This window comes from Phaeoacremonium minimum (assembly GCF_000392275.1).
Source record: "Phaeoacremonium minimum UCRPA7 unplaced genomic scaffold PA7_03_scaffold_420, whole genome shotgun sequence".
Lineage (NCBI taxonomy): Eukaryota > Fungi > Ascomycota > Sordariomycetes > Togniniales > Togniniaceae > Phaeoacremonium > Phaeoacremonium minimum.
Genome location: NW_006921322.1, coordinates 108,915 through 132,647, shown reverse-complemented (window position 1 = coordinate 132,647; position 23,733 = coordinate 108,915). Strand labels below are relative to the sequence as shown.

The 23,733-nt window shown below is 50.0% G+C and overlaps 5 protein-coding genes across 5 annotated transcripts; 3 read left to right on the top strand and 2 right to left on the bottom strand.

Annotated features, from left to right (window-relative positions):
* Window positions 1-2,641: 2,641 nt before the first annotated feature.
* Window positions 2,642-3,913, top strand: UCRPA7_5643 (putative mannitol-1-phosphate 5-dehydrogenase protein; the record flags this gene model as incomplete). The annotated part of the gene is made up of 2 exons (XM_007918188.1): window positions 2,642-2,699; window positions 2,775-3,913. The coding sequence occupies 2 exons, from the start codon at window positions 2,642-2,644 to the stop codon at window positions 3,911-3,913; spliced, it is 1,197 nt and encodes a 398-aa protein (XP_007916379.1).
* A 1,006-nt stretch (window positions 3,914-4,919) lies between these two features.
* On the top strand, window positions 4,920-8,607 carry UCRPA7_5642 (putative coatomer beta subunit protein; the record flags this gene model as incomplete). The annotated part of the gene is made up of 16 exons (XM_007918187.1): window positions 4,920-5,061; window positions 5,186-5,218; window positions 5,310-5,424; window positions 5,481-5,568; window positions 5,621-5,639; window positions 5,698-5,748; window positions 5,964-5,976; window positions 6,071-6,390; window positions 6,460-6,510; window positions 6,559-6,644; window positions 6,695-6,788; window positions 6,842-6,968; window positions 7,021-7,116; window positions 7,167-7,290; window positions 7,347-7,576; window positions 7,629-8,607. 16 exons carry the CDS (start codon window positions 4,920-4,922, stop codon window positions 8,605-8,607), a joined length of 2,568 nt encoding a protein of 855 aa, XP_007916378.1.
* Window positions 8,608-16,170: 7,563 nt separating this feature from the next.
* On the top strand, window positions 16,171-17,966 carry UCRPA7_5641 (putative mfs sugar transporter protein; the record flags this gene model as incomplete). Its single annotated transcript, XM_007918186.1, has 4 exons — window positions 16,171-16,345; window positions 16,444-17,141; window positions 17,199-17,439; window positions 17,500-17,966. The coding sequence occupies 4 exons, from the start codon at window positions 16,171-16,173 to the stop codon at window positions 17,964-17,966; spliced, it is 1,581 nt and encodes a 526-aa protein (XP_007916377.1).
* An 891-nt stretch (window positions 17,967-18,857) lies between these two features.
* UCRPA7_5640 (putative xylitol dehydrogenase protein) lies at window positions 18,858-20,020 on the bottom strand (the record flags this gene model as incomplete). The annotated part of the gene is made up of 3 exons (XM_007918185.1): window positions 18,858-19,078; window positions 19,130-19,940; window positions 19,994-20,020. The coding sequence occupies 3 exons, from the start codon at window positions 20,018-20,020 to the stop codon at window positions 18,858-18,860; spliced, it is 1,059 nt and encodes a 352-aa protein (XP_007916376.1).
* Window positions 20,021-22,086: 2,066 nt separating this feature from the next.
* Window positions 22,087-22,841, bottom strand: UCRPA7_5639 (putative dienelactone hydrolase protein; the record flags this gene model as incomplete). Its single annotated transcript, XM_007918184.1, has 3 exons — window positions 22,087-22,289; window positions 22,355-22,695; window positions 22,750-22,841. 3 exons carry the CDS (start codon window positions 22,839-22,841, stop codon window positions 22,087-22,089), a joined length of 636 nt encoding a protein of 211 aa, XP_007916375.1.
* Window positions 22,842-23,733: the final 892 nt, after the last annotated feature.

Here is a 23,733-nt window from a genome sequence, read left to right as displayed (position 1 = left end):
AAGGGAACCTGGTGAAGTGGAATGTTTTTGTTCAGACTGAGCTCGTCCTCGAGAAGAGCGAACAAATTCTGGACCACTAGGATGATGCTGAGCAGCCTGGGCCGGTGTTTTGCAAGTAGGCACATCTCTCCACCAGCCCGGAACTTCTATGCATCAGTGAGATACCGGTACATGGTGGGGTGGTCCCCAAATGCATCCCCTCAACCCCTCAAGCAGCCCCCTAAAAGACCCGACCCTCAATGTCTCTCAGCGATGATCTGGGGTGACTCGTACAGGCGACGTGACAGCCCACACCCGGCAGATTTTGCAGGTGAAGGCAACTTCTGATATCTCACCGCGGGATGAAATCGGCAGGCAATCAATATAAGCACGCAGAGTGCAGGATGCAGGTGATATGCTACCGACGGCGCGCGAGAATGGCATTACAGAGCATCAGGTGTAAGCGAGGCGGTATCAAATTTGACAGAAGGCTCTCGAGGTATGTACAGTACCTGCCTTCCCGAGTAAGCAACCTGGGCCATTTCCAGCGTCCATTGCGCGGGAAGGAGCGAGGGAGGCATAACGTTAGGTATGCCTGGGCTGAGCTGGGCACTGGTGCGAGTGAGTGAGTCAGTAAACTGCAGTAACCGAGCCTGTTACACAGTATGATACAGTGAACGACAATGGACACGGGCGTTCCGTCCCCCCAAGCGGCCTATGACAGCGGCCCAGCAAGAAATTTCGTTCATGCGGCTTGCCACATGTTGCGGATTCCGCACTGTATTTTCGGGGTGGACTCGCCAAGGCACCACACCTACGCTACTGCCTTTTGCAACATGTCTACTAGACGAGTTGAAAGGAAGAATATGGGGCACTACTCTACTGACAAAGGAAGGCACGATAACAACATTACACATTACCAACACCTCAATGTCTCAATGTCCCCCGGGTCCTTCCTGCCGTCCGGCCGCCAAGCCGACGCAAGAAAGTAGGTACCTTCCCAAATGTATTCCTGCGACTTTCATGCATGCACTTGACGTTTCGTTGGGGGAAAGATGGATGCAGCAAAGCGAGAACTGATGTGTGCTCGGAAAATCCTTTCCCATTTGCAATACGCCTGCCTTGGAAATACCTGTATTCTGCTGTATCGCAATGCACACTGCACATTGGCACATTACCGTGCTGCAGTACCTCAGCGTGCCAACTATAGCCCTACAATAGTAGCGGCACGGGAGTACGGAAACACAATCCAGCACACTGATGTCAGTCTCTGGCGACCCTCGCAGCACCAGCGTGCTTGGTGTGGCGTGCTTCCAGCGTGCGGTGGCATGGTGGGGCGCTATATTGCAGCGTGTGTGCGCTACGGCGTAACAACCAGAAACGCCCAATGACTTCACATTAGCAGGCGTCGTGCCTGTCCAGACCTCCCCTCCCATTATTGCGTAGGAGGAGGGGGGCTCCGGGGGGGCACTGCCAGGCGAGTCCGCCCTGTTTCTAGCCAACCACAGGCCGCGCAGGAATCTTGACATCAGCGAAACCGAACGACTATGACGGAAGGCCTCATTGAACGTCGGAGCGACGCCCTAAGCCTGCCCGCCTGTCCCAGCCTACTGCAAGTACTGCACCGTCGCTGCGCTAATTCACTCAAACAGCAGCAGCGATTGGTATCTTTCTGCTGGCTGCCCCAGTTTTCAATACAGCCGGTCCGTTTCACTAGGGAGCCCTTTCGTGTGATGCTTCGGCCAGACGGGGGAACGGGCAAAGTGAGAAGAGAGAGTACTGCCTTATCGCCACTTAACGTTATTGTGCCAACTGCCACCCAAGCAACCCCGCAGGCTGTTAGCGGGGGTACTTTTGTGTTTAGAAGGAAGTTGGAGGCGGAACAAAACGCAGAGATACGTACTACCTATAGGTAGGATGCCCAGATGAGGTTCCCAAGAATCGGCCTCTGGATTGTGATGTAAGCGGTATGCGCAGGTGGTGTTAGGTTATGAGAAAAAGTAGGAAGGTCTATCTGCCCAAAGACTACATCCGCAACTCGAGAAGAGGTAAGGTATTTCTGTACTGTACGAATGCTGTACGGTACCGTCCCCGTTAGTGGACGGTATGAGCCACCCACTGCGCGCAGAAAGAGGGTAACCTAAGAGGGTACGAAGGTACCTACTTAGGTACCTTCCAGGGGATACGCACATACCAGGCTAACCGTAGGAGGACAAGGGTAGAAGGGGGTACATACCTCATCGATTTCCATTTCCAACCCTCGCCGGTTGGTCAACACTGACGCCAGTCCCAGACTACAAACGGCACTACGCTGCAACGACGACTCACGACTCCCCTTCTCTCCCGCGATACATATAAAGACACTTCTTCCCCCATTGCCTTCCGTTCCTGAACTCTCTTGTCAACTTACCCCATATTTCAGTCGAGATCGTCCGCTAGATTGACAGCTTGACTTCACCATCCCACTGTTTTCACCCCACCATCCATCTTTATTACATACATCTTCGAATCATCCAAACAACCACCACCCAACATCATCATCGCCGTTGACGCAAGTTTGGCCATCCCAGCTGCTCGCCCCGAGTCCGCTGTATATCAAACGCTATCCACCGCAAGCCGTTGCTTCTTTCTTCATACTTACACATCCACACTATTCTTCAAAATGGCATCGCAAAACCAGCCCACTAAGAAGGCCGTTCACTTCGGTGCCGGCAACATCGGTAGGTTCCTCGCTCTTCACTAGTTCTTGGCATCGCATGTCTCGAGTGAACAGAGTACTGATCTTTGGTCTCCAGGTCGAGGTTTCGTAGCATGCTTCTTGCATAACAGCGGCTATGAGGTCGTTTTCGCTGATGTCGTCGATGCCGTCGTTGACAAGCTGAACGCTCAGCCCTCATATAAGGTCATTGAGGTCGGCGCTGAAGGTACAACGGAGAACGTCATCACAAACTACCGCGCCATCAACTCCAAGACCCACGAGCTCGATCTGATTGACGAGATCGCAACCGCTGACGTGGTCACCTGCTCCGTCGGCCCCAACATCCTTAAGTTTATCGCCCCAGTCATTGCCAAGGGCATTGACAGGAGATCGAATGATTCCACCCCGCTTGCTGTCATTGCCTGCGAGAACATGATCAACGCCACCGACTCCCTAGCTGAGCACATCAAGTCTCCCAAGAACACCCCGGAGCACCGCATCGAGGATCACCACGAGCGTGCGCGATATGCCAACTCGGCAATCGACAGAATTGTTCCCGCTCAGGACCCCGATGCTGGCCTGGACGTCAAGTTGGAGAAGTTCTACGAGTGGGTTGTCGAGAAGACTCCCTTCGAGGACCACTCCGTCCCGTCCATTGAGGGTATCAACTGGGTTGACAACCTAGAGCCATACATCGAGCGCAAGCTGTACACTGTCAACACTGGCCACGCCACCGCTGCTTACCACGGATACAACCGCAAGAAGCGCACCGTCTACGACGCCCTGCAAGACAAGCAGATTCACGCCGAAGTCCGCAAGGCTCTGATCAACACCTCCAACCTCATCACCGCCAAGCACGGTATTCCGGAGGACCAGCAGGCCGCTTATGTCAAGAAGATCATCATGCGTATCAGCAACCCTCATCTCGAGGATGCTGTTGAGCGTGTTGGCCGCGCCCCTCTCCGAAAGCTCAGCCGCAAGGAGCGGTTCATCGGACCTGCCGCCGAGCTCGCCGAGAAGGACGAGGACTGCAGCGCTCTGCTCGAGGCCGCCGAGATGGCTTTCCGCTTCCAGAACGTCGAGGAGGATGAGGAGAGCAAGGAGCTCGCCAAGATCATGGCTGAGCACGACCCTCACACCGTCGTGACCCAGGTCTGCGGCCTCACCCCTAACGAGAAGCTGTTCCCCAAGGTGGTCCAGATCGTCGAGCGGGTACAACAGGATGCGGAGGAGTAAATGGGTTGTCAAGAATGACATTTCATTCTTCCGCCTTTCCATCCCCCCTTTTTTTTTCTTATCAATGTATGTGATCATGACATGGGTTAGCAAACGGACGCATCATCGTCCTCCGTTGGGATAAACGGCGTTGTTCTGTGGGTTTTATTATCGGCATATCGGTCACCCTGTATTATGGGCTAGGCCGTTGGACGCAGCATTTGCCTCCATTTGTGCGGATACACTTTTTAAGACATTTCTGGATACCATCATCGAGACTCGCACGAGAAACTTGCCAGTCATCGAAATTTGAATACTTTTCATGTATTGTACAGACGCAGCTAGCATAGCGAAAGTGATTCTTGCTGCAAACTGATTGCATTTGATGATGACAAAAGTGAAATGAGGGGAAATAAGTGAACTCAAGTGAGATGATCGTATGTCTTTGGATGTGAGAAGCCCATTTGCAGGATCGTGTCTCGTATCCCGCATTAGTAAATTCACCCTAGTATTTTGGTGGCAGTACCGGGGGTGTGTGGTTAGTGAGTCTGAAGTTATTGGTTTAGCGGGTAAGAGTAGGGTGTTCTGTTAGTGTTCTGTACTTTACACCCCCTACTCACTTGATGCCTGAGGTGAAGCTACATTTTCAGGCCACAAGGCTGAGCTTCGAAGAGACCACATTTGGTGGAACACCTCGAAATTCGAAATAAGGGTACAAACGTACGTGGCGGTAGCTCCCTTGTCAACGACAGCCCACACCGCAACCCGCCATCGCCGCCATCTCACGACCCCTCGAATCGACAGCCCTCGGGTCAATTGCGCTGCGTTTTATTTTAGAAGTGCGTCCGAGCAGCGCGTCCTGTGCAAGAAGTCCTCCCGTCGATGAAGGCCGCCCTTCCCCTGAGTTACAGCACCCCGCGTTGATCTTGGAGCTCCCCCAAGCATTACTACGACAACAACGACACCGCCACAACAGCTTCCCACGGCGGGAAGTAAGATTTGGCACAATGCGGCTGGACGTGAAGGTATGGACACTGTGCACTGGCGCCGTAGGTTGTGCTGGCTGACCAGATTCCTGTTACAGAGGCAACTCTTCGCCAGGAGCGAAAGAGTCAAGGGCATTGATGTGCATCCTCACGAACCCTGGATCTTGACCACCCTGTACTCAGGTACGAATAGCCCGAGCATATCGACCGATGATGTTATTTCTTGGGAGCATATGTCTCTCAGCTTCTAACAGAACATCATTGGAATCGAAGAAGTAGCTGGCATCACGATGCTAATGAATTGCAGGACATGTCTACATATGGTCATACGAGACGCAACGTTAGTCTCCCCGAGCCCAATACAATGATACAGCCTTCCTGGGGGAGGACCGAGAAATTGGAATGAACATCGCCGGCTAACTAGCTTCCAGAGATTGTTAAGACCTTCGAGCTCACCGATGTCCCCGTGCGAGCTGGACGATTCATTGCGAGGAAGAACTGGATAGTCTGTGGCAGCGATGACTTTCAGCTTCGCGTTTACAATTAGTAGGTGATATCGCCCACTTCGCAGTTTGCGCACCACGCTGACAAGGTGTCTCTAGCAACACTTCCGAGCGCATCACCTCTTTCGAAGCCCACCCTGACTACATCCGAGCCATCGTGGTCCATCCTACCCAGCCTTTTGTATTGGTGAGTTGAATGGAATGATTATGACTTGGTTCAAGCTGACATTGAAGTTTAGACTGCCAGTGATGACATGAGTGCGTCCTAAATCACATCAAAGTCCCTTCCGCGACGTAAACTGACCCGACATAATAGCCATCAAGTTATGGGACTGGGAAAAGGGATGGAAGTGTGTTCAAGTATTTGGTCAGTGAATCTTCGATGCAGATGTCCTTTGGGCCTTATTGAAAATTGCTCCCCAAAACTTGTCACATGCTAATATTACGGCTGTTTAGAGGGACACTCCCATTACGTTATGAGTCTGGCCATAAATCCGAAAGATACAAACACATTCGCATCAGCCTGTAGGTTAATTTCAAGCTAACACCGATCTACGAAAGCCCTGGCTAATCTATTTCTAGGCTTGGACAGAACGTGAGTTGCTACTTCAATGGCGTGAGCTGTGACATGCTCTTGCCGCAGTACTTTAGTTGGTCATGTTTGGAATGGTGTTAATAATAGTATATAGGGTCAAGATCTGGAGCCTCGGTAGCTCATCACCAAATCAGACCTTGGAGGCTCACGAGACGAAGGGTGTCAACTACGTCGACTACTATCCCCATTCCGATAAGCCGTATCTCCTAACAACCTCCGACGACGTAAGCATTCCTTTTTCCGTCAACAGCCCTATAATGGATACTAATGCCATCTTGCAGCGGACCGTCAAGGTGTGGGATTACACTACTAAGTCACTCATTGCCACACTTGAGGGGCATACGAACAATGTTTCTTTCGCCTGTTATCATCCCTCACTTCCCGTAATTGTTTCGGGATCGGAAGATGGAACCAGTACGTCTCTTTTGATTCCCCTCTTGGCGGCTACCCCTTAAGTCAGAGCGCTAAAACTGTCTATTACAGTTAGAATATGGCACGCAAACACATATCGTTTCGAACAGAGTCTAAACTACGGTGAGTACCTTCTTGATTTTGAATTGAATGTAACTAATCATATACCAGGTCTCGAGCGAGCATGGGCGGTTAGCTACAATAAGTCAAAGCAGGTTATGAGTTTTGGCTTTGATGAGGGAAGTGTTGTTATCAAGGTTCGTGAGCTCCAACGTCTCTTCACGTTCTGCCATGCTAATTTAACTAGCTCGGACGCGAAGAACCCGCTGTGTCGATCGATGGCTCAGGCAAGCTTATCTGGGCGAGACAAAATGAGGTTGTCTCATCGATCATCAAGGGCGGTAAGACTTGAGCCGCACATCGGTCGTCGTAAGGACTAAACTGACAACATTAGACTCTGCCGTCAAGGACAACGAACCCATCAATCTTCCCACAAAAGATCTCGGTACTTGCGAAGTCTACCCTCAGACTCTTATTCACTCCCCGAATGGACGATTCGTGGCTGTTTGTGGCGATGGCGAGTAAGTTTCCCAGTGACATTCTATATTCTTATAGAGGCTTATCATGGATCAGGTACATCATCTACACAGCACTCGCCTGGCGCAACAAGGCTTTCGGCTCTGCGCTCGACTTTGTATGGGGCTCCAAAGACAACAGCAATGACTTTGCGTAGGTACCAGGCGCAGCTATTGGGCTCAATATTCACTAATGCACGATAGGATTCGCGAGTCAACAACAAGCGTCAAGATCTTCAAGAACTTCGTCGAGAAGACCGGGTCATTAGACTTTGGCTCTGCTGATGGACTGACTGGAGGAGTACTGCTTGGTATCAAGGGGCAAGGCGTAAGAACACCGTAGCTCATTTTGCGTTGGCTAGGACCATACTGATTCTGTCCTAGGGCATCTCTTTCTTCGATTGGCAGACTGGCGGGCTGGTACGCCGGATTGAAGTCGAGCCTCGCCAAGTCTACTGGTCAGATAGCGGGGAGCTCGTTGCCTTGGCGTGTGACGATACCTTCTACGTCCTACGCTTCTCTCGCGACAACTATGTTTCAGCTGTCCAATCCGGTCAGGTTGAGGAAGATGGTGTTGAGGCAGCCTTCGAAGTGATCACCGATATCAGTGAAAGGTAAGTGAACCGCAAAAAGCCTGTATCATTTGAATTAACTAACGTTCCGCAGCGTGAGGACAGGCGAGTGGGTGGGCGACTGCTTCATCTATACGAACGCTACCAATCGCTTGAATTACCTGGTCGGTGATCAGACATACACAGTCGCTCATTTCGATCAGCAAATGTATATCCTCGGATACATCCAGCGCGACAGTCGTATCTACCTTTGCGACAAGGATGTAAACGTCACATCATTTGCCCTTTCCCTGCCAGTGCTCGAGTATCAGACACTCGTTCTCAGAGAGGATATGGAGACGGCCCAGGAACTCCTCCCCTCAATTCCACAAGATCAGCTCAACAAGATTGCCCGTTTTCTCGAGGGGCAAGGTCACAAGGAACTTGCTTTGGAGGTTGCAACGGAGCCTGACCACAAATTCGAGCTCGCCTTATCACTGAATCATCTTGACATTGCTCTCGAGCTAGCTAGAGAGGCCGATGTCGTTGAGAGGTGGAAGACTGTAGGTGATGCAGCCCTAGCTGCTTGGGATGTAGGTCTGGCCACTGAATGCTTCACACATGCGAAGGATCTTGGCTCCCTACTACTGGTCTACTCATCAACTTCCGACCGTGAGGGCTTGGAGAAGCTCGCCGGTCAGGCAGAGGAAGCCGGAGCTCACAACGTTGCTTTCACTTGCAAGTGGCTGCTCGGCGATGTACCGGGTTGTGTTGGCATCCTTACCAAGACTGGCCGCCTGGCTGAGGCCGTTCTCTTCTCACAGACATACAAGCCTAGCCTGACGGCAGATATTGTTACGGAGTGGAAGGACTCGCTCGAGAAGGGCAAGAAGGGCCGCGTAGCCAAGATGATCGGTGTTCCTGGAGCCGAGGGCGACGAGGAGCTGTTCCCTGAATGGGATGAGTGGCTACGGCTGGAAAAGGAGGGCGGCGTAGTTGTCGAAGCGACGAATGGCGAAGCCGAGCCGGATACCAATGGCGGCCTAGAAGAAGGAGGAGAAGTCGAGGAAGAGGAAGTTGAGGACGACGAGTAAAGTGAAATGCCATTGTTGCTGATTGTTCCCGACATGGTCACGGAGCAATCAAAGCGGCTAGGCCACGGTGTTGGGTTCAGTACTCCCACTACTGCCTGCATGTTCGTCAATGGTAGAGTAGGGTAGCTAATAAACGGTTCATGAACACTCTTTTTTGATGTCTTGGATACAAGTGCTACAGTCAATGAGACCTGGAATAGCCAGCCTCAATGGGCGCTTCAAGCCAGACCACAAATATGTTCATTCATTCATACGGCATGGCTCTTCTTGGTTGGGCTTACCCGCATAAGCCTCCCAGGCCCATCAACACCTTGCTGCCTCTTATCCCTGGTATGGTGTGTCTAGACCTGCAAACACACGCCCCAATTCGGCTAAGCACGTCAACCGATGCAGTCGACTACATATAACCCATGCTCGTCATTCGCACACTCTTGCATTCGGTCGCATCAAGAACATGGCACCTGAGAGCGGCCCTCGATCAAAACATTGAAACTCTACACTAGCATGGTAGCAAGGTCAAGCTTCTACAATGGGCCAAACCCGTAGTATTGAAGAACGTCTTCGTGTGCTTGACCCTACGATACAGCAGTTAATGGGCATTGCGGGCACTGCAGGGCTCGCATTGGGCGTATACCGCAAGGACGAACAGCCATATTATGCCAATTTCGGGTTCCGCGATGTCAATCACCAGCTGCCCCCAACCGAACAGACCATATTTCCAATATGCTCTCAAACAAAGATGCTCACAGCCCTGGCCATGGCATTGCTGGTAGATGATCCAGAGATAAAGGTTACATGGGATACGCCAATGAAAGACATACTCCCCGAGCTGGCTATCAAGGATGCTTAAATGAGAAAATGCATGACGGTCATTGATATTCTTGCTCACCGGACGGGAATGTCAATCCCAAATGTTCGGCTTGGGAGTCAGAACAACATGCTAATAGCTCACGAGGATAGCTTGAAGTTCATCAACGACCAAGTTCCAGTTTTCTCATTTCGCGAGCGATGGTATTATAATAACACCGGATATGAGATTACCGGTCTGATACTGGACAAGTTTCGTGGCTCCTGGGCCGGCATTTTTCGAGAACAATTCTTCGGCCCCCTGGACATGCGCCGGACGTTCTGTAAACGACCTCCAGAAGAGACAGAGAATGTTTCAAAGGCGTACAATACACTGGATAACGGCACATCCTGCGAGATATCAACTGTCAAATCCGGAGAAGGCTTATTCGGCGGCTCCAGTGGGAGCATGTTCAGTTGTGTGCAAGACCTCCTCAAGATCTACGCCGAGATCATCAGCAGCATCAGGAATCAGCCCAGTACCAGAACCAAAAGAAAGGACATAATTCCTGCCAAGCAAATCAACCATTTATTCTCCTACAAGCTCGCCATGCGGGATCCATCTGCGGGAAGAACGGCTGCTACGTATACATGCGGCCTTGCGCGTGTCACACTTCCTGGAGCCATGGGTTATATTGGAAACAATCCCAGTCTTTTACCAGATGGCAAATGCCCGTGGTAGGCAGGGGAGTCGCCCTAACAACAGTGCTGTGGCACCAGGGCGCACTTCCGGGAGCCCTGTCGGCAATTGCAATGCTGCCGGATATTGATACGTCGATAGTTGTTCTGAGCAACTCTCTAGCACTCAACGACTGTGCTGATTGGGTGCTCCAACTGCTGATAGAGGAGATTCTTTGTTGTCCAGATCCTAATGACTATATAGCTCATGCGAAAATCTCCGCGTCTCGGACACTTGATTGGTTCCCAGACACAGCTAAGGCTCTAGAGCGCGAAAGGCAGAATGATAAACCCCCTAAGCCCCTGCCAGCTTATGTCGGAATTTACTGGAATGCCCAGCGGTGCTTGAAGATCGTCGTGGCTCTGTGTAATGATAAGCTGTCGTGGGCATTGCAAGGTCTTGAGGCCGAGGAATACGAGCTGGAGCATACGAGGGCGATACCTTCGTTTGGGTTAGAGATCGTAATTACTTGACCGCAAGAGGACGATGGGTCGATCAGCCTCCTATATACTGGAAAATAAGGTTTTACGCTGATACAGAAGGGCACGTTCGATTACTCAACTGGGTACACGAGCCAAATGTGCCCGTCGGAGAAGATTTCTACCGTGACTGAGTCGTTGCGGCCCTACTCTTATGACCTTCTGGAAAGCTAGAAATGGATATTCCGCAGATGGTAGATAGTTTCTACTATGACAAGCTCGCAATGTTGATACAACCACCTCTCGCCCTAACTTAGATATAATTACACGGTAGCTTCGCAAGCACAAATCGAAAAGCATTAATCTGACATTGGGCTGTTTAAACAACCTCATGATCGTTGCGTATCTCTGAAGACGGGGTGAACTTCTTGTTCGCAACTTTATTAACAGAAGCACTGATCCTTCGTAGGTAACCTCGAACGTAGCTCCAACTAAAAAGAAGTTCATTAGAAGTTGTGACCAGAGTAGATATCAGATATGGCCCCCAGGATTTGTTATCTACTTCGAACAGGCCTGCACTAAAAACGCTCTATTCTCGAACACTTGGTAGATATTCTTGAGCCAGAAAAATGCCTTCTGATGGACAATTCTACAAAGTTCAAGAATGCATACCGTTGCGAGGCTTGCTGGTGCGAAAAGCAGGGCTACAGCTCCGATTATTTTTGATTGTGAGGTCTCTTCTTGAGCAATCAAATTCGTTATCTAAGAGCTGTAAGTGAAAGCCGCAAAAGCATGCTCAACATACTTACAAAGTTAATCTGAACTCTATTGCGCTCTTGAAGAGACTTCAACTGCGATCTTCTGCTTCCGGTCCATTGCTTGTAGTACGCGATCTCTTCTATTAGCGTTCTCTTGTCTGTGTTGCTGATATCTGCTGCTATGGTGCTTTTCTCTTGCAATAGCGATACAACAAACTCCCAGATATCAATCTCAAAGTTGACAGTATTATCGATGAACAGCAAATTGTTGTAGCAAAGATGAGCAAAGATGACAGTTCTGAGGTAATCTGATGGCGACCTCACCATTGTTAAGTTGGGGTTAGTCCACGGTGTTGACCTCGTTCGTATTTCCGCGTTCAGAACCAGCTTATTACCCTTTAGACATTTGATGTCTGAGACTCGTCCACACTGTATGATCAGTAGACTCAGAATGCCAAGTGGGTTTCGGAAGGAGGGTTTCGTATCTTAGACGGCCAGGGATCTTAAGACTTGTTGATAAAAAAAGTCCTCTTGGCTATTATCAGATAGCCTTCACCTTCAAGGGGACCATCACCAGGTCACGTGATCAAAGGCACGTCTACTATCACGTGAAGCCCCCCTCAAATCCTTGTAAAATAGGCACACAAAGGAGGAATGCTGGCCTACGAACTCGCAGGCATTGCGCAGCTCCCTCAGCCGTCTCACTGCTCATCGTTGATCTGGACATCTTCGAGTTCAGCTCTAGGCGAAATGTAGTCGATGTTGCTTGTGGCGGTCCAATGCTAGTAATACCTGACATGTTTCAACTTGGTGTTTTGACAGCATTTGTTGTTTTCTGCCGCGCCCAATTGCCGCGTGGGTGCTCACGGGGCCCCGATCCAAGTAAGTGGGTCAATCGGGAATGGGTGGGTCAGTTCCCAACAAGTGCAGGGCCTGGGTCGGCGCTACCTGTAGGTACATCCTACCTGTGGTGAGACTTCAAGATCCAAGGCTGTACCTCGGAGGCTAATGTAGGTGCTTAAGTGCCGGGCTCAGGATATCGTATATCATAGCGAGAGAGCGCGGCTTTGCAAGCTGGAGCGCGCTTATATTCGGCACTGGTAAAACACTTGGTTGCTTGCTACCAACGAATGCTCCTTACCTTCGCGTAAGTCGCCGTGGTTCCATACGCATACCGTCCGTGGGACACTCGCATACCCTCTCGAACAGATATCCGGTCTTGAGCCAGATACGCCGCGCATCATCTTCATCGCATTGTCGCCCCACGCCCCGCATCATCCGGGGACGGTCTGTTAGCCGCCAGTGCGCTTCGGCAAATGGTCTGTCTCAATGTCTGCGCCTACTGAGATGGCTCTGACAGGAGGGGATCCGGCGCCACATACAACCCGCCGGATGCCAACGAGGGTTTCGAATGCGTGCCGCAGGTGCCGACGCAATAAGAGCCGAGTACGTTGGGCTTGGCCGTATGCATCACGAATCGTCACTGACCGGGCTGTACAGTGTGACTCCTTTCGGCCCTGCTCACTGTGTTTACGTGCCGACGCGCCATGTGATCCGGCACCCATTGATGAGTCTCCAGGTAGCAGTACCAATGGCCATGACCATGGAAATGGGAGGAATCCGCGAAAGTCAGTCGCTACAGTTCCCCTGGTGAATGTGTTTGGTAATTGTTTCAATGTTACAGGCGTAGACGAAGTCCATCGAGACGCAGTTACGGCAATGACGACTCGACTTCCACGCTCCCCACGCGACAGCCTCCCGTTCCTTCGAGGCATGCTGCACCAGAGAGAGCAGCGCAGCCATCTACCGGAAGCCGAGCGCCGGGACTTGCTGGTGGCCAGCGTTCATGGATGCCCACAGATTATCATGTAGCGGACTCAGTTATGAGCATTGCGAGAATGGTTAGTACAACTCCCACCATTCCATTGTTCCTCTCGGCCAAAATTACGGGCAGATAAGCCGTCTCGGAAGCCAGAGCATCGATGAACACCAGACTTCAGCAATCCCAGACGGAAGAGGTGAAGCACGAACTGCTCATCGGAGAGCCAGTGACACACGTTTGCCGATATCCACGATCCTGAGTAGCCGGTTTCCAAGCCAGGAGATGATATATTCGCTGTTGGAGGATTACTTTGATTTCGTGCATTGGTTCTCATTGGTGATATACGAACCAAAGTTTCGGCAACAGCTGCGCTCAATTGAGGACGGCTATGCAGATCCTGCAGAGGTGCCGTTTTTGGCATTATTGTCCATGGTTCTGTGCATGGCAGCTTGGTATCGGTCCAAGCGGACCGTGCAAGGCGACAGTGCAGAGTTGAGCCTCTGGAGTGCAGATCTCCTGAAAATCGTCGAGTCACGGCTTGTCCAGTTGATGGACGATCATTCGATTCCAGCCATTCAGACCTGCATCTTGCTAGGCTCTCATTATGTTTACCATGGCCGACCAAACCTGGCATTTGGCCTTCTAGGTGCTACTATCAAGATGGCGCAAGCCATGAGCCTCCATAGAAACTCGGTTCGAGGAAGCTCTGATGATATCGAGGAGCGCAAACGGGTGTGGTGGACAATCTATACCTGGGACAGGTAAAAGCTTGACACCCTCCCAGTCGAACATTCAACTGACCAGTTAGATTCGCATCCATATCCTATGGGCGACCCTTGAGCATAGACGACGCTGATTGCAACATCGCCATGCCTGCTGTATTGCCCGAGTCGCCGTATTTTGTCGAACAACCTGCTCACGGGGAGTCTCTAACCATAGAATACTCGCCCTACCAGACTGAGCTAAGTAAGCTGTATCTCGCCGCATCACCAGTGCTGAAGACCATATTTGGCTCCCTTTCCACGCAGTTCAAGAGACAGCATTTGGACTCGCAGTACGCCTTGTTGGTAAGGGAGGTCACAGAAAGTCTCGTCACTTGGCGCCATCAATTACCCCCCCACTTGATTTTGGACATGAGCACAGACTATAATCCTAAAAACGCGAGACGGGACAGTCGGGCACATACTCTACAGTCCCTCTCATTGCAACTGACCTATGATAACCTACTAATAGTACTGCACCGACCTATTCTAGCCCAGCAAGTCGAGCACCTGTCTGTGAACGCTGTCAACTCTGCCGAGCCAGGAACGTCATCGGGCCAAACGCAGCACTCTACTCTGACCCCGCTCACGGATGAACCATCGGTTCATGGAGGCGATCTGCTTGAAGGAGAAGTAGCTGGAAGCTCGGAATATTGGTCGTGTGCCGCAGTCAGGACCGCTCGTCTGACCGAGTTGCCTCAACTGGCCCAGCTTGCGACAGAGAGTCACCTCGTGGCATTCATGGCCATGAATCTCTTCCATGCAGCGATCGTGCTCATCTCAGTGGCCTTGTCGAATCCACTATCCGATCGAGCCCAGATGATCAAGCGAACAATAACGCGGGTGCTCAGATTACAGGAGCTACTAGGGCAGCAGTCAACGCTATCTAGCCAGTGCAGTACTGTTCTCAAAAACCTCGTCTATCTGCTTCTTCAGCGAGAGGGACAGGCTATGCTTGGCCCAGTCATGTCAATGCCTGCTGGAGTGGTCCCTCCCATGGACAGACGCGTGCTTCATGTCGGTGGAAGATACACTCCGCCTTCCCCTGGAGGCCGCCCTGAACACGTCCGATCAACAGGCCACTAGACTATCGTGGTCGGAACTGAGCCGAACGCAGCGCCTCCACGAGAGTCTCGCATCTGTGCAACGGTGTATGATCCCCTACGTAGAGGCAGGCGTTAATTTGAGTCGGAGTCTTGCTAACCAATCTGATCGCAGTCTTCCCAACACCCCATGGGGAACCGCCTCAATCTGAATGTACTCTGAGTTCGACTCATGAGGTGGACACGCTGGACGGCTCAGAGACACAGCAGCAGCCACCGTGGCAAATGCCGTTTGAGCAGATGCATGGGGACCAAACTTTCCAGGCTGTGGTGCCTCGAGGGTATGCAGAGGAACAAGGGGGAAACAGTCTTTTCTGGCTCTGGGATGCTAACTGGGGTCGCCTCTATTGAAACACTTGATAAATGCGATCCCTTTGTCCGTCTCATAATGTCATATCTTGGCTACATATTCAAAGCAATACCGACCCTGGAAAACGTCGCCTCATTTGCGGTTTTCTAATACGGCTCGTCTATGAGTGGTCCATTGTAGACTACCTAGGTAGCTTTTCGGTTCCGGCGGAACATCTGATGACGCTTTTGCCTCTACACGTAGCTTAGAATGGTTCCACTTACTCTCGGTTCCGACGGCTTCGACCCCAGCCAAGAGACCAAGGCCGGTCATGGGAGCCTTCGAGTTTCAGCATGAGGTAATATGGAAACGTGCGAGGCGGCGAACATAAGACGATTCGGGTCAAAGGTCGCAAAGACTTCCAAGGTTAATCTGCTAGGGCGAGCTGCCAGCTGCCGGCCACCTCGCTGGAGGATCTTGCAGCTGTAAGAGGTGGAGCAGCTGCTTCGGACATTGACTTCACTGGCGGAAGAAACAAAGAGCCTTACCATATGGGGTATAGCGCTCTTTCATCCTGACCTTGGAGGTACCTAGAGGTACCTGACAAGGGGCTTTTATACTCCGATCCGGTAGTTGATTCTTTTCGCGACAATGGCTCGGCTTCACCGGTGATGTCGACCTGAGCCGGGATTGCACATTGAAGCTAAGCTTCTCCACGATGGCCATATGCGAGCACATCGCCGGTAACAACGCATGGAGGGATCATTCCCCACGGGGTTTGACAAGATCAGGGGTATATAAAGACTGCTAGCCCGTCCCTTCCGAGAAGTGATCCCTCAAGCATCTCCACGAAAGGCTTCCCCCTCAAGGCATTCTGATTGTCATCATGGCCACCTCTCTACACATTTCTGCTGCAGACCAAAATGCCGACCTCAGGCAACGCACCAATCTCATTGCCAGCCAACTTGAGGCACAGGATGGTTGGCTGGAGAGGAACCTGAGGCCCAAGAAGATTAGTGCTAGGTACCCTTTCAAGGGATCATTATTGCTTTACGCGACTTGTGGGCTGGGAAGTCTAGGAGATGCTCTGTTCGGGTATAATTCTGGTTAGTTTGAATTGGCTCTGGTCCATACTCCATACTTGTACTGATGCTTGTAGGTATCATGTCCGGCCTACTCGTCAATCCGGTCTTCGTGAAGCGCTTCTTCAGCGACTACGGCGGTGCCGACGGCACCACGGCTGGGATCGATCCCAGCATTACAGGCATATCTGTCGCCTGCCTGCAAGCCTCGGCTGCTGTAGGCGCTCTTCTCGCAGGACGGCTAGGCGATCTGTCAGGTCGAAAGAGATGTGTCCGTCTTGGAGGTTTAATATACTTTCTGAGCGCCTTCATCCAGATCTTTGCTCCTGGGTTCGCCACCTTTATTGTTGGTCGCACCATCCAGGGTTTTGGTGTCGGCATTCTCTCGATGACCGTTCCCATCATTCAAACGGAGATCGCAGCTCCGCATGCTAGAGGTCTGATGGTGGGCATTGAGTATACCTTCCTTATTGCAGGGTATATGTTATCTTGCTGGGTCGACTACGGGTTTTATTTCCTGCTCCCAGACGACATGTCCTGGCAAGGTCCATTTATCATTCAAGTTGGACTTTCGTTCATTTTGATCGCCATGTCTTTCTTCCTCCCCGAAACCCCTCGATGGCTAGCCAAGAATGGCTTCATGCAGGAAAGTCTTCAGACAGTCGCAGATTTGCATGCAAATGGCGACACGGACGCGGAGCACGTCCAGCAGGTGTTTCTACAGATTCAAGAGGCAGTTATTTACGAGATAAAGCTCGGAAAATCGACTTGGACAGTGAGTGTTGCAGTAAACGTGTAGTCTCGGACTCGAGTATTAACAGTGCTTTACTAGGAAATGTTCACGCGATACCGGAAGCGCACTATTGTCGGCATCACTGCTCAGATGTTTGCCCAGCTCAACGGAATCAACATCATATCCTTCTATCTTCCCAGCACCTTAGCATCCGCCGGGTTTGATGATGAAAAGTCGCTCCTTTATACCGCTGCCAACGCAATTCCTTACGTCGCGGCCACTATCGTTACTTGGTATCTAGCCGATCGATGGGGTCGCAGGCCGCTCCTCATTCTCGGAGGTCAGTTACTTGGTTATCTCTCCACGCTCCTCTTCCAATGTACTAATCCCGAGACTACAGGTCTAGCAATGGCCGTCTTACTCAGTATCGTCTGTGTGTTTACCGAAGCCCGTATCCCCATCAATGCCAAAGCCAACGGCCAGTACGCCTTCGTCATGCTTTATAACATCGTCTATGGCTTCACTTGGGGCCCAATGCCATGGCTTCTTCCAGCTGAGATCTTCCCCCTTCGTGGCCGCAGTAAGGGCATGGCCCTCGCCACAACCTCAAATTGGATATTCAATTTTTTGATTGGGATGGTGTCTCCGAAGGCTTTTGCCGGTATTGGTGGATACTTCTATCTGATTATCGCCGGCTTCTGTCTTACCTCGGCCGCGCTAGCGCAGTTCTACTATGTGGAGACGGCGAATCATAATCTGGAAGAGATCGCAGTTGCCTTCGGTGACAAGGCATTCGACGACAACGACAATGAGGTCATGGAGGTTGGCAGAAATGCGGACGGGAAAACGCTCGCCAGTCATGTCTAAGCAGAAGGTAAGCCAAAGTCCGGCTTGAAATTGGTAAAGATGCCGTGAACCGTGACCTTGGTGCAATACGTGCTACAGTGCACTCTGGCCTCACAACGCTGAGTAGAAACAATAGCTATACTCGACATTGAGAAATACAAGCTTCGGAAACTGTCTCTATATAGTATTTAGAAAATGAGAATACTTTATCGACGGTTAAGCGATGCTTAAAACGAGTTTTACTGCGTGAATCTACCTCTGTGCCGTCTCATTGCTTACAATATAGTTGGAGCTCTTGGACTACAAGAGAATTTCCAGTCCACGTATGGGATGTAGGCTACTGAAGCAACTTTCAGTCCTCCCGACTTTGTCAAAAGAAGGCTGTTTTGAGAACTGAAACCTTGGAATATATTTCGAATCTGTCGAGTGTTCTTTCAGGTAGCTATCTCGACACAATGACATGCTGAGATATTTTCAATATGTTCTATAGATCTTGGAAAGCCTTTTCTACCGTAGAACTTGATGGAATCTGATGATTGCTTGTATATATATATCTGTCGACAGTGCGCAGAGATGGGTTGAACTTCGGTAGCTGCCCCTTTTGAGGTGTATCTTTTGATTATTGGCTGGCACCTGATTCAAGAGATTGAGTGATTTAGGGTTAGGGGTTCTTTCATATGTTGATATCTACACAGTGGTCCTCTAGACTGTCTAATTGAAGCCCTCGTCTGGTATTTGTTCATCCATGTACATCTACATTTACACGATGGGAAGTCAAACAAATCCTTCGTGCAACTGCTTTATCTATCATATGGGTACTTTCAACCATGGGACTGAACCTCCGTCCCACCCACCGCAGGGGCACTACTCAAGGAGAAATCGTGTGGTCTTTGTTTCTTTTCTCCTTCTCCATCATTCCTTACAGGAATTGGCAATATTCTTCTCATTGGGCCCGGCGATGAGGATTTTGATGACCTGTCCCTCTTTAACCTTGTTGAAGGCTTTTTCAGCGTCCTTGAACTCAACAATCTCGCTGATCAGCCTTCTAACATCCACCTTCTTACTGGCAACGAGATCAACCGCGATCTTCCAATCACCAGCTCCATACCGGAAGGAACCGTGCGCAGTGACTTCTTTAGCACACAAAGCCATTATGGGAAAATTGACGTCAGCCTTCCCCATACCTCCCTGGAGGTAGGTGCCTCCATTGCGTACAACGTAGACGGAGGCTTGAATGGAGGACTCAACGCCTGATGCTTCGATAACGATATCGGCACCACCAGGAAGGCCGATTAAATCTAGTATATTCTGAGCATTCTCTCTGGCACTGACCCTTTGGGACAGGTATGTATGCGTCGCACAGAAGTCTTTAGCAAATTTCAGCTTAGACTCTACAATATCAACTGATGTGACAATACTGGCACCAAAGGCCTTAGCCACACCGGCACATAGAAGACCAATAGGGCCGGCACCCATGACAACGACTGAGTCGCCGGGCTTGATCCCGACCTGCCTGGCGATATGAACAGCTACAGCGAGGGGCTCGCAGAGCGCGCCTTCTTGGATGGTCATAGTCTCTGGAAGCTTGTAGCAGAAGTCATCAGGGGCTTTCCAAAAGCCAGTGAGAGTGCCATCGTATGGAGGAGTAGCTGGAAAGACCATCTCAGGGCACAAGTTATACTTTCCGCTCATGCATTGAGCGCATCGTCGACAGGGATATCCAGGCTCTAGTGCAACCCGATCACCAACCTTTAGGGACGTCACTGCAGGACCAATCTCAACTATAGTACCAGCAGATTCGTGGCCCAGGACCATAGGGCTCTTGACAACAAAGTCGCCAATAGCACCATGTAACCAGTAATGCACGTCTGACCCACAGATTCCTGTATAATTGATAGCAACGAGGACCTCGTGAGGGTCGGTCAATTTAGGGACTGGCTTCTCTGCGAATATCAAGTCGAGGGGTTTATTGAGGATGAAGGATAGATTCTGCAACTGATGTTAGAGATGCGTCTATTTCACGATGCTTAGAGAGTGTCATATCTTACGCTATCGGTCTTAGGATTGTAGGACATCCTGACTAGATTGTTGGATGTGCGGTGTATCAAAGGAGGACGAAGATCTGATCCAGGGTCTCACAGTGGATCTCGCTTTATGAAAGACTCGAGTTCAAGCTTTCAAGTGGGTACCACAAACAGTAGTGGAAGTAGCTCAATGTAGGCTGTAAAGTGCTCTGATTATACAAGGAAGGATACCGCCGGCAGCCAATGCAGTGTTTGATAGGTAATTAATTGAGAAAATTACGATTGCTCCCGAGCGGGGAGGGAGTAGAAGATCTATCGGAAGTAAAGCTATTTGCTTTTTCTCCTATTCAAGAACGCACCAGAAATGAAATGTGGAATTTTTGTTGAGCATATTACTCCTCAGGTCAAATCACTCCACGCCGGCTGCTAATATCACCTGCTTCCGGCGGCATCATCTGACTAGTGTTCGGGATATTATGTTAGACCTCTATATGTTGAATATGGGGAGTCAGACTGAGCTGGCTATTCCAGGTTCTAGTAGTCCCAAGTTGGTAATGGTTTTGATCTTTTTGACAAAGTACCTAGACTTATGTAGCTCAATTTGTAGAGACTGGGACTAATTAAAAGCACAAATTGTACTACAAACACAGTGTGTCAAGGCGCAGGTACTCCAGCGACAGTGAAATATCTGGAGGTGCGTTCTCTGGAATCCATCATGATCTCTTTCCTGGCTGGGCGATGTACGTGCTTCGCGGTGTTTCTTGAACATGGATTGGCCTAGCCAACAAAAGGATTAGTAGTCGGGCCGTAAAAAAAAACCTCTCATGTGACTAGGTGCTAAGGTGTGGGCTAGAGCCGCCGGAACCGATGCAAGACCGGAACCTGTCTACAGGCACAATCCGATCTTTATACCCCACAAGATCGACGCCACACGGCTTATGATAGTGGATACGCCGTAGTGCTTACAGGAAGGTCTTGTGTGTGATTGGAGTAATCTAGAGCAAGGAGGTGCCAAAGCTCCCTCCCATTAGCAAAGACATACCAAGGAAGGTGAAGACTTACATAATCGTGGTAACCCTTAATAGCGAGACCGAGACCGAAATTGCCGGCCAGGTCCCCGCTCACAGCCGCAAATCCATGCATTATGTCGATTCAAAGGTATTGTCTGCAGTGTAGCCTGGTTTGATATATAGGTAAGCTACATGTTCTACGAAGTGTAAGGATACACAATGCTGGGTAACAACACAAGTTGCCATATCAACCGAATGTGTCTAGCACGCGTGCCCAGCAAGAGCAACGACAAAAATGCCCTGACTCTGCCTTGAAATTATACAGTACAGGTCTGTCGCAAATAGCTCCTGGTGGTTTCTAATCGCTCTTTACCACAACCGACATTTCTGCGATTTGCTGGTCTTGAGCTAACTGACGGAGCACACCGTCTCGTCCCGCTTGCTTTTCCAGCTCAATATGGCCTGCGGAACCGTCGAAACCACTACTATGATCTATGGCATCTAGACATGCATTACTGACTCATCGCCATCTAAAACTACCATCATTTTCATCATAGATATGTCTGACTTTTACTCTGTGGACAGCAACAGCAAGCTGTTGCATGATGCCTACAGTATGTGACAGACTTCTTTATTCTTGCAATAGACGATATACTACGAGGTAGTGTGTTATAAGACTTATTGGGTCTTATGAACTCTGTATAAGCCTATATTCTCTGGTACAATATATCCCGTAGCGACCGCCTCACTGGATATTATTTTGTTGATAAAGATACGTCTTGACTACAAAAAGCTTTATATACAAATGCTCAAGGCATCATCTCATGTGCCATTCTCATTAGTCTCAGCAGTCTCGAATGTTCAATGATGAGGTTATGACATGATAGTGGCGGGCAGCTGCATCTAATTCACGTAACTTAGACTTCAAAATTCAGACATCTCTTCACAACTTGGCGTGCAGAGTGATCATGCAGGTCAATTGTATAATTTACTAGAACATACGAATATACAAAAGACTCGTTAAGACCGTGACACAAACTAAACATATTCACATTGTCTGTTCGTTAAGGTTACGCCGAGGCAGAATGAGATATGAGCCATGGAATCTTAGGCCCATTTATCAAACCACCTGACAGCCTGAAAGAATGCCTCTTCCTTGCCAAATCTTTCCTCCGGGTTTGAGATATTGCCACGAGTGCCAAATCCGTGCCGTGTACCGGAGTAGAGACTAACCTGGAATGGCTTCAAACTCTCACCGAGAAGATTCTCGATCTCGAGTCTCCTCTCTGGTAGCATCAACTGGTCAATCTCTAAAATGACAATATATTAGAGCATGTAACGCCGAGTGAAGGTTAGGGTCCAGAGAAATACTCACCAGCAGCGGCAATGCTGGCAGGGGCGTTCACACCAGAAACCTCATCATCCTCGAGTAAACTAGGATGTGCTGCAAAGACGACATCCGTCCCACGATTCTCGCCCCCGAAGCGGAACGCATAGCGTCCGCCGAAACAGTACCCAGTTACCGCGAGTACCTTGACCCCTAAGTTTTGGCGCATATAGCCAATGGTAGTGGCAACAATTGGGTCAGTCGCATTCGTCGTATGGCGTGCTAGGAACTCGCTCGAGTTGAATGTAATGTCGTGGGGAGCAGGATCCCCTGAGAAGATATCAGGCATAACCGTTAGGTAGCCTGCGCGGGCAAAGCTGTCGGCAAGCCTAGAGGTAGTCGTGTCAGCTTGTTGACAGGATACAGATGGGTGTGCCACTCACAATTTGTTCTCGATCAGAGGAAGTCCGAAGGCGTCGGTTAGGTACAAGACCGCCCTGTAGGTTGTGCGATTCTTCGTGGGGGTCACATACATGGTGACTAGAACCGTCAGTACTGGTTAGATGATGCCGCAGCTAACCTACTCCCATTATGGACCTCTACTTGCCCAACTGGAGTACCTGTATGAGCAATGATGTCTGAATTGCTGACAGCCAGTGCTCCAGGCGCTAGGCAGCTGAGGCTGAGGAGAGCAATAAAATTCAATGGAAAAATCATGGCGATTGCTAGGAGAAATCTTTCAATGAAGATGAAGCCTGGTGCGGGCCGCTGCTCCAACATTTCCATCGCTTTATATGTGTACAATTGTTTGTCTTTGATCTGGAGTAGATCTGATCTTTGACTGTTTTCAACAATTTTGATTGCGCAATCGCAGGCCTTGGCTCATAACAAATGTGATGCACTGCCAAAGGTCTCAATGATAAAGAAAAGAAGAACAAATAAGAGGATATTCCTCTTGGCAAATCTCGGCAGGAACACTTATTCCATTCATGTGCTCTCGGCATTTGATAGCGAACGTATTACCCCAAATTTTAAGAACGATTCTCGGTCTCGCTTTACCATGTTGCACGCCAAGCGCTGATACCACTTGCCAGGCTTATTTTACACCTGGTACATACAACATTAATCTTCTTAGTGGACAATCACAATAATTGAGCTGGGTGGATAGAATACGGGTATAAGTGGTCCATTCTTTTCCTCCATTCTTTGTAGACAAGTCAAAATTCTCTGTATTATTGAAGGAATCGATTTTAAAACTAATCAAGGCAGAATCAGTAATATGCCAGATACTTTACATCTAAATGCCCAAAGCGTAGCTGGCAACTCTCAGCAGTACAGTGACTGGGTATCCTCCTCTTCTAGAATGTTAACGGTGACCTCACTGCTGTCACGTTAAGGTCAGTCTATAGTGTTGATCTGGTTCGTAT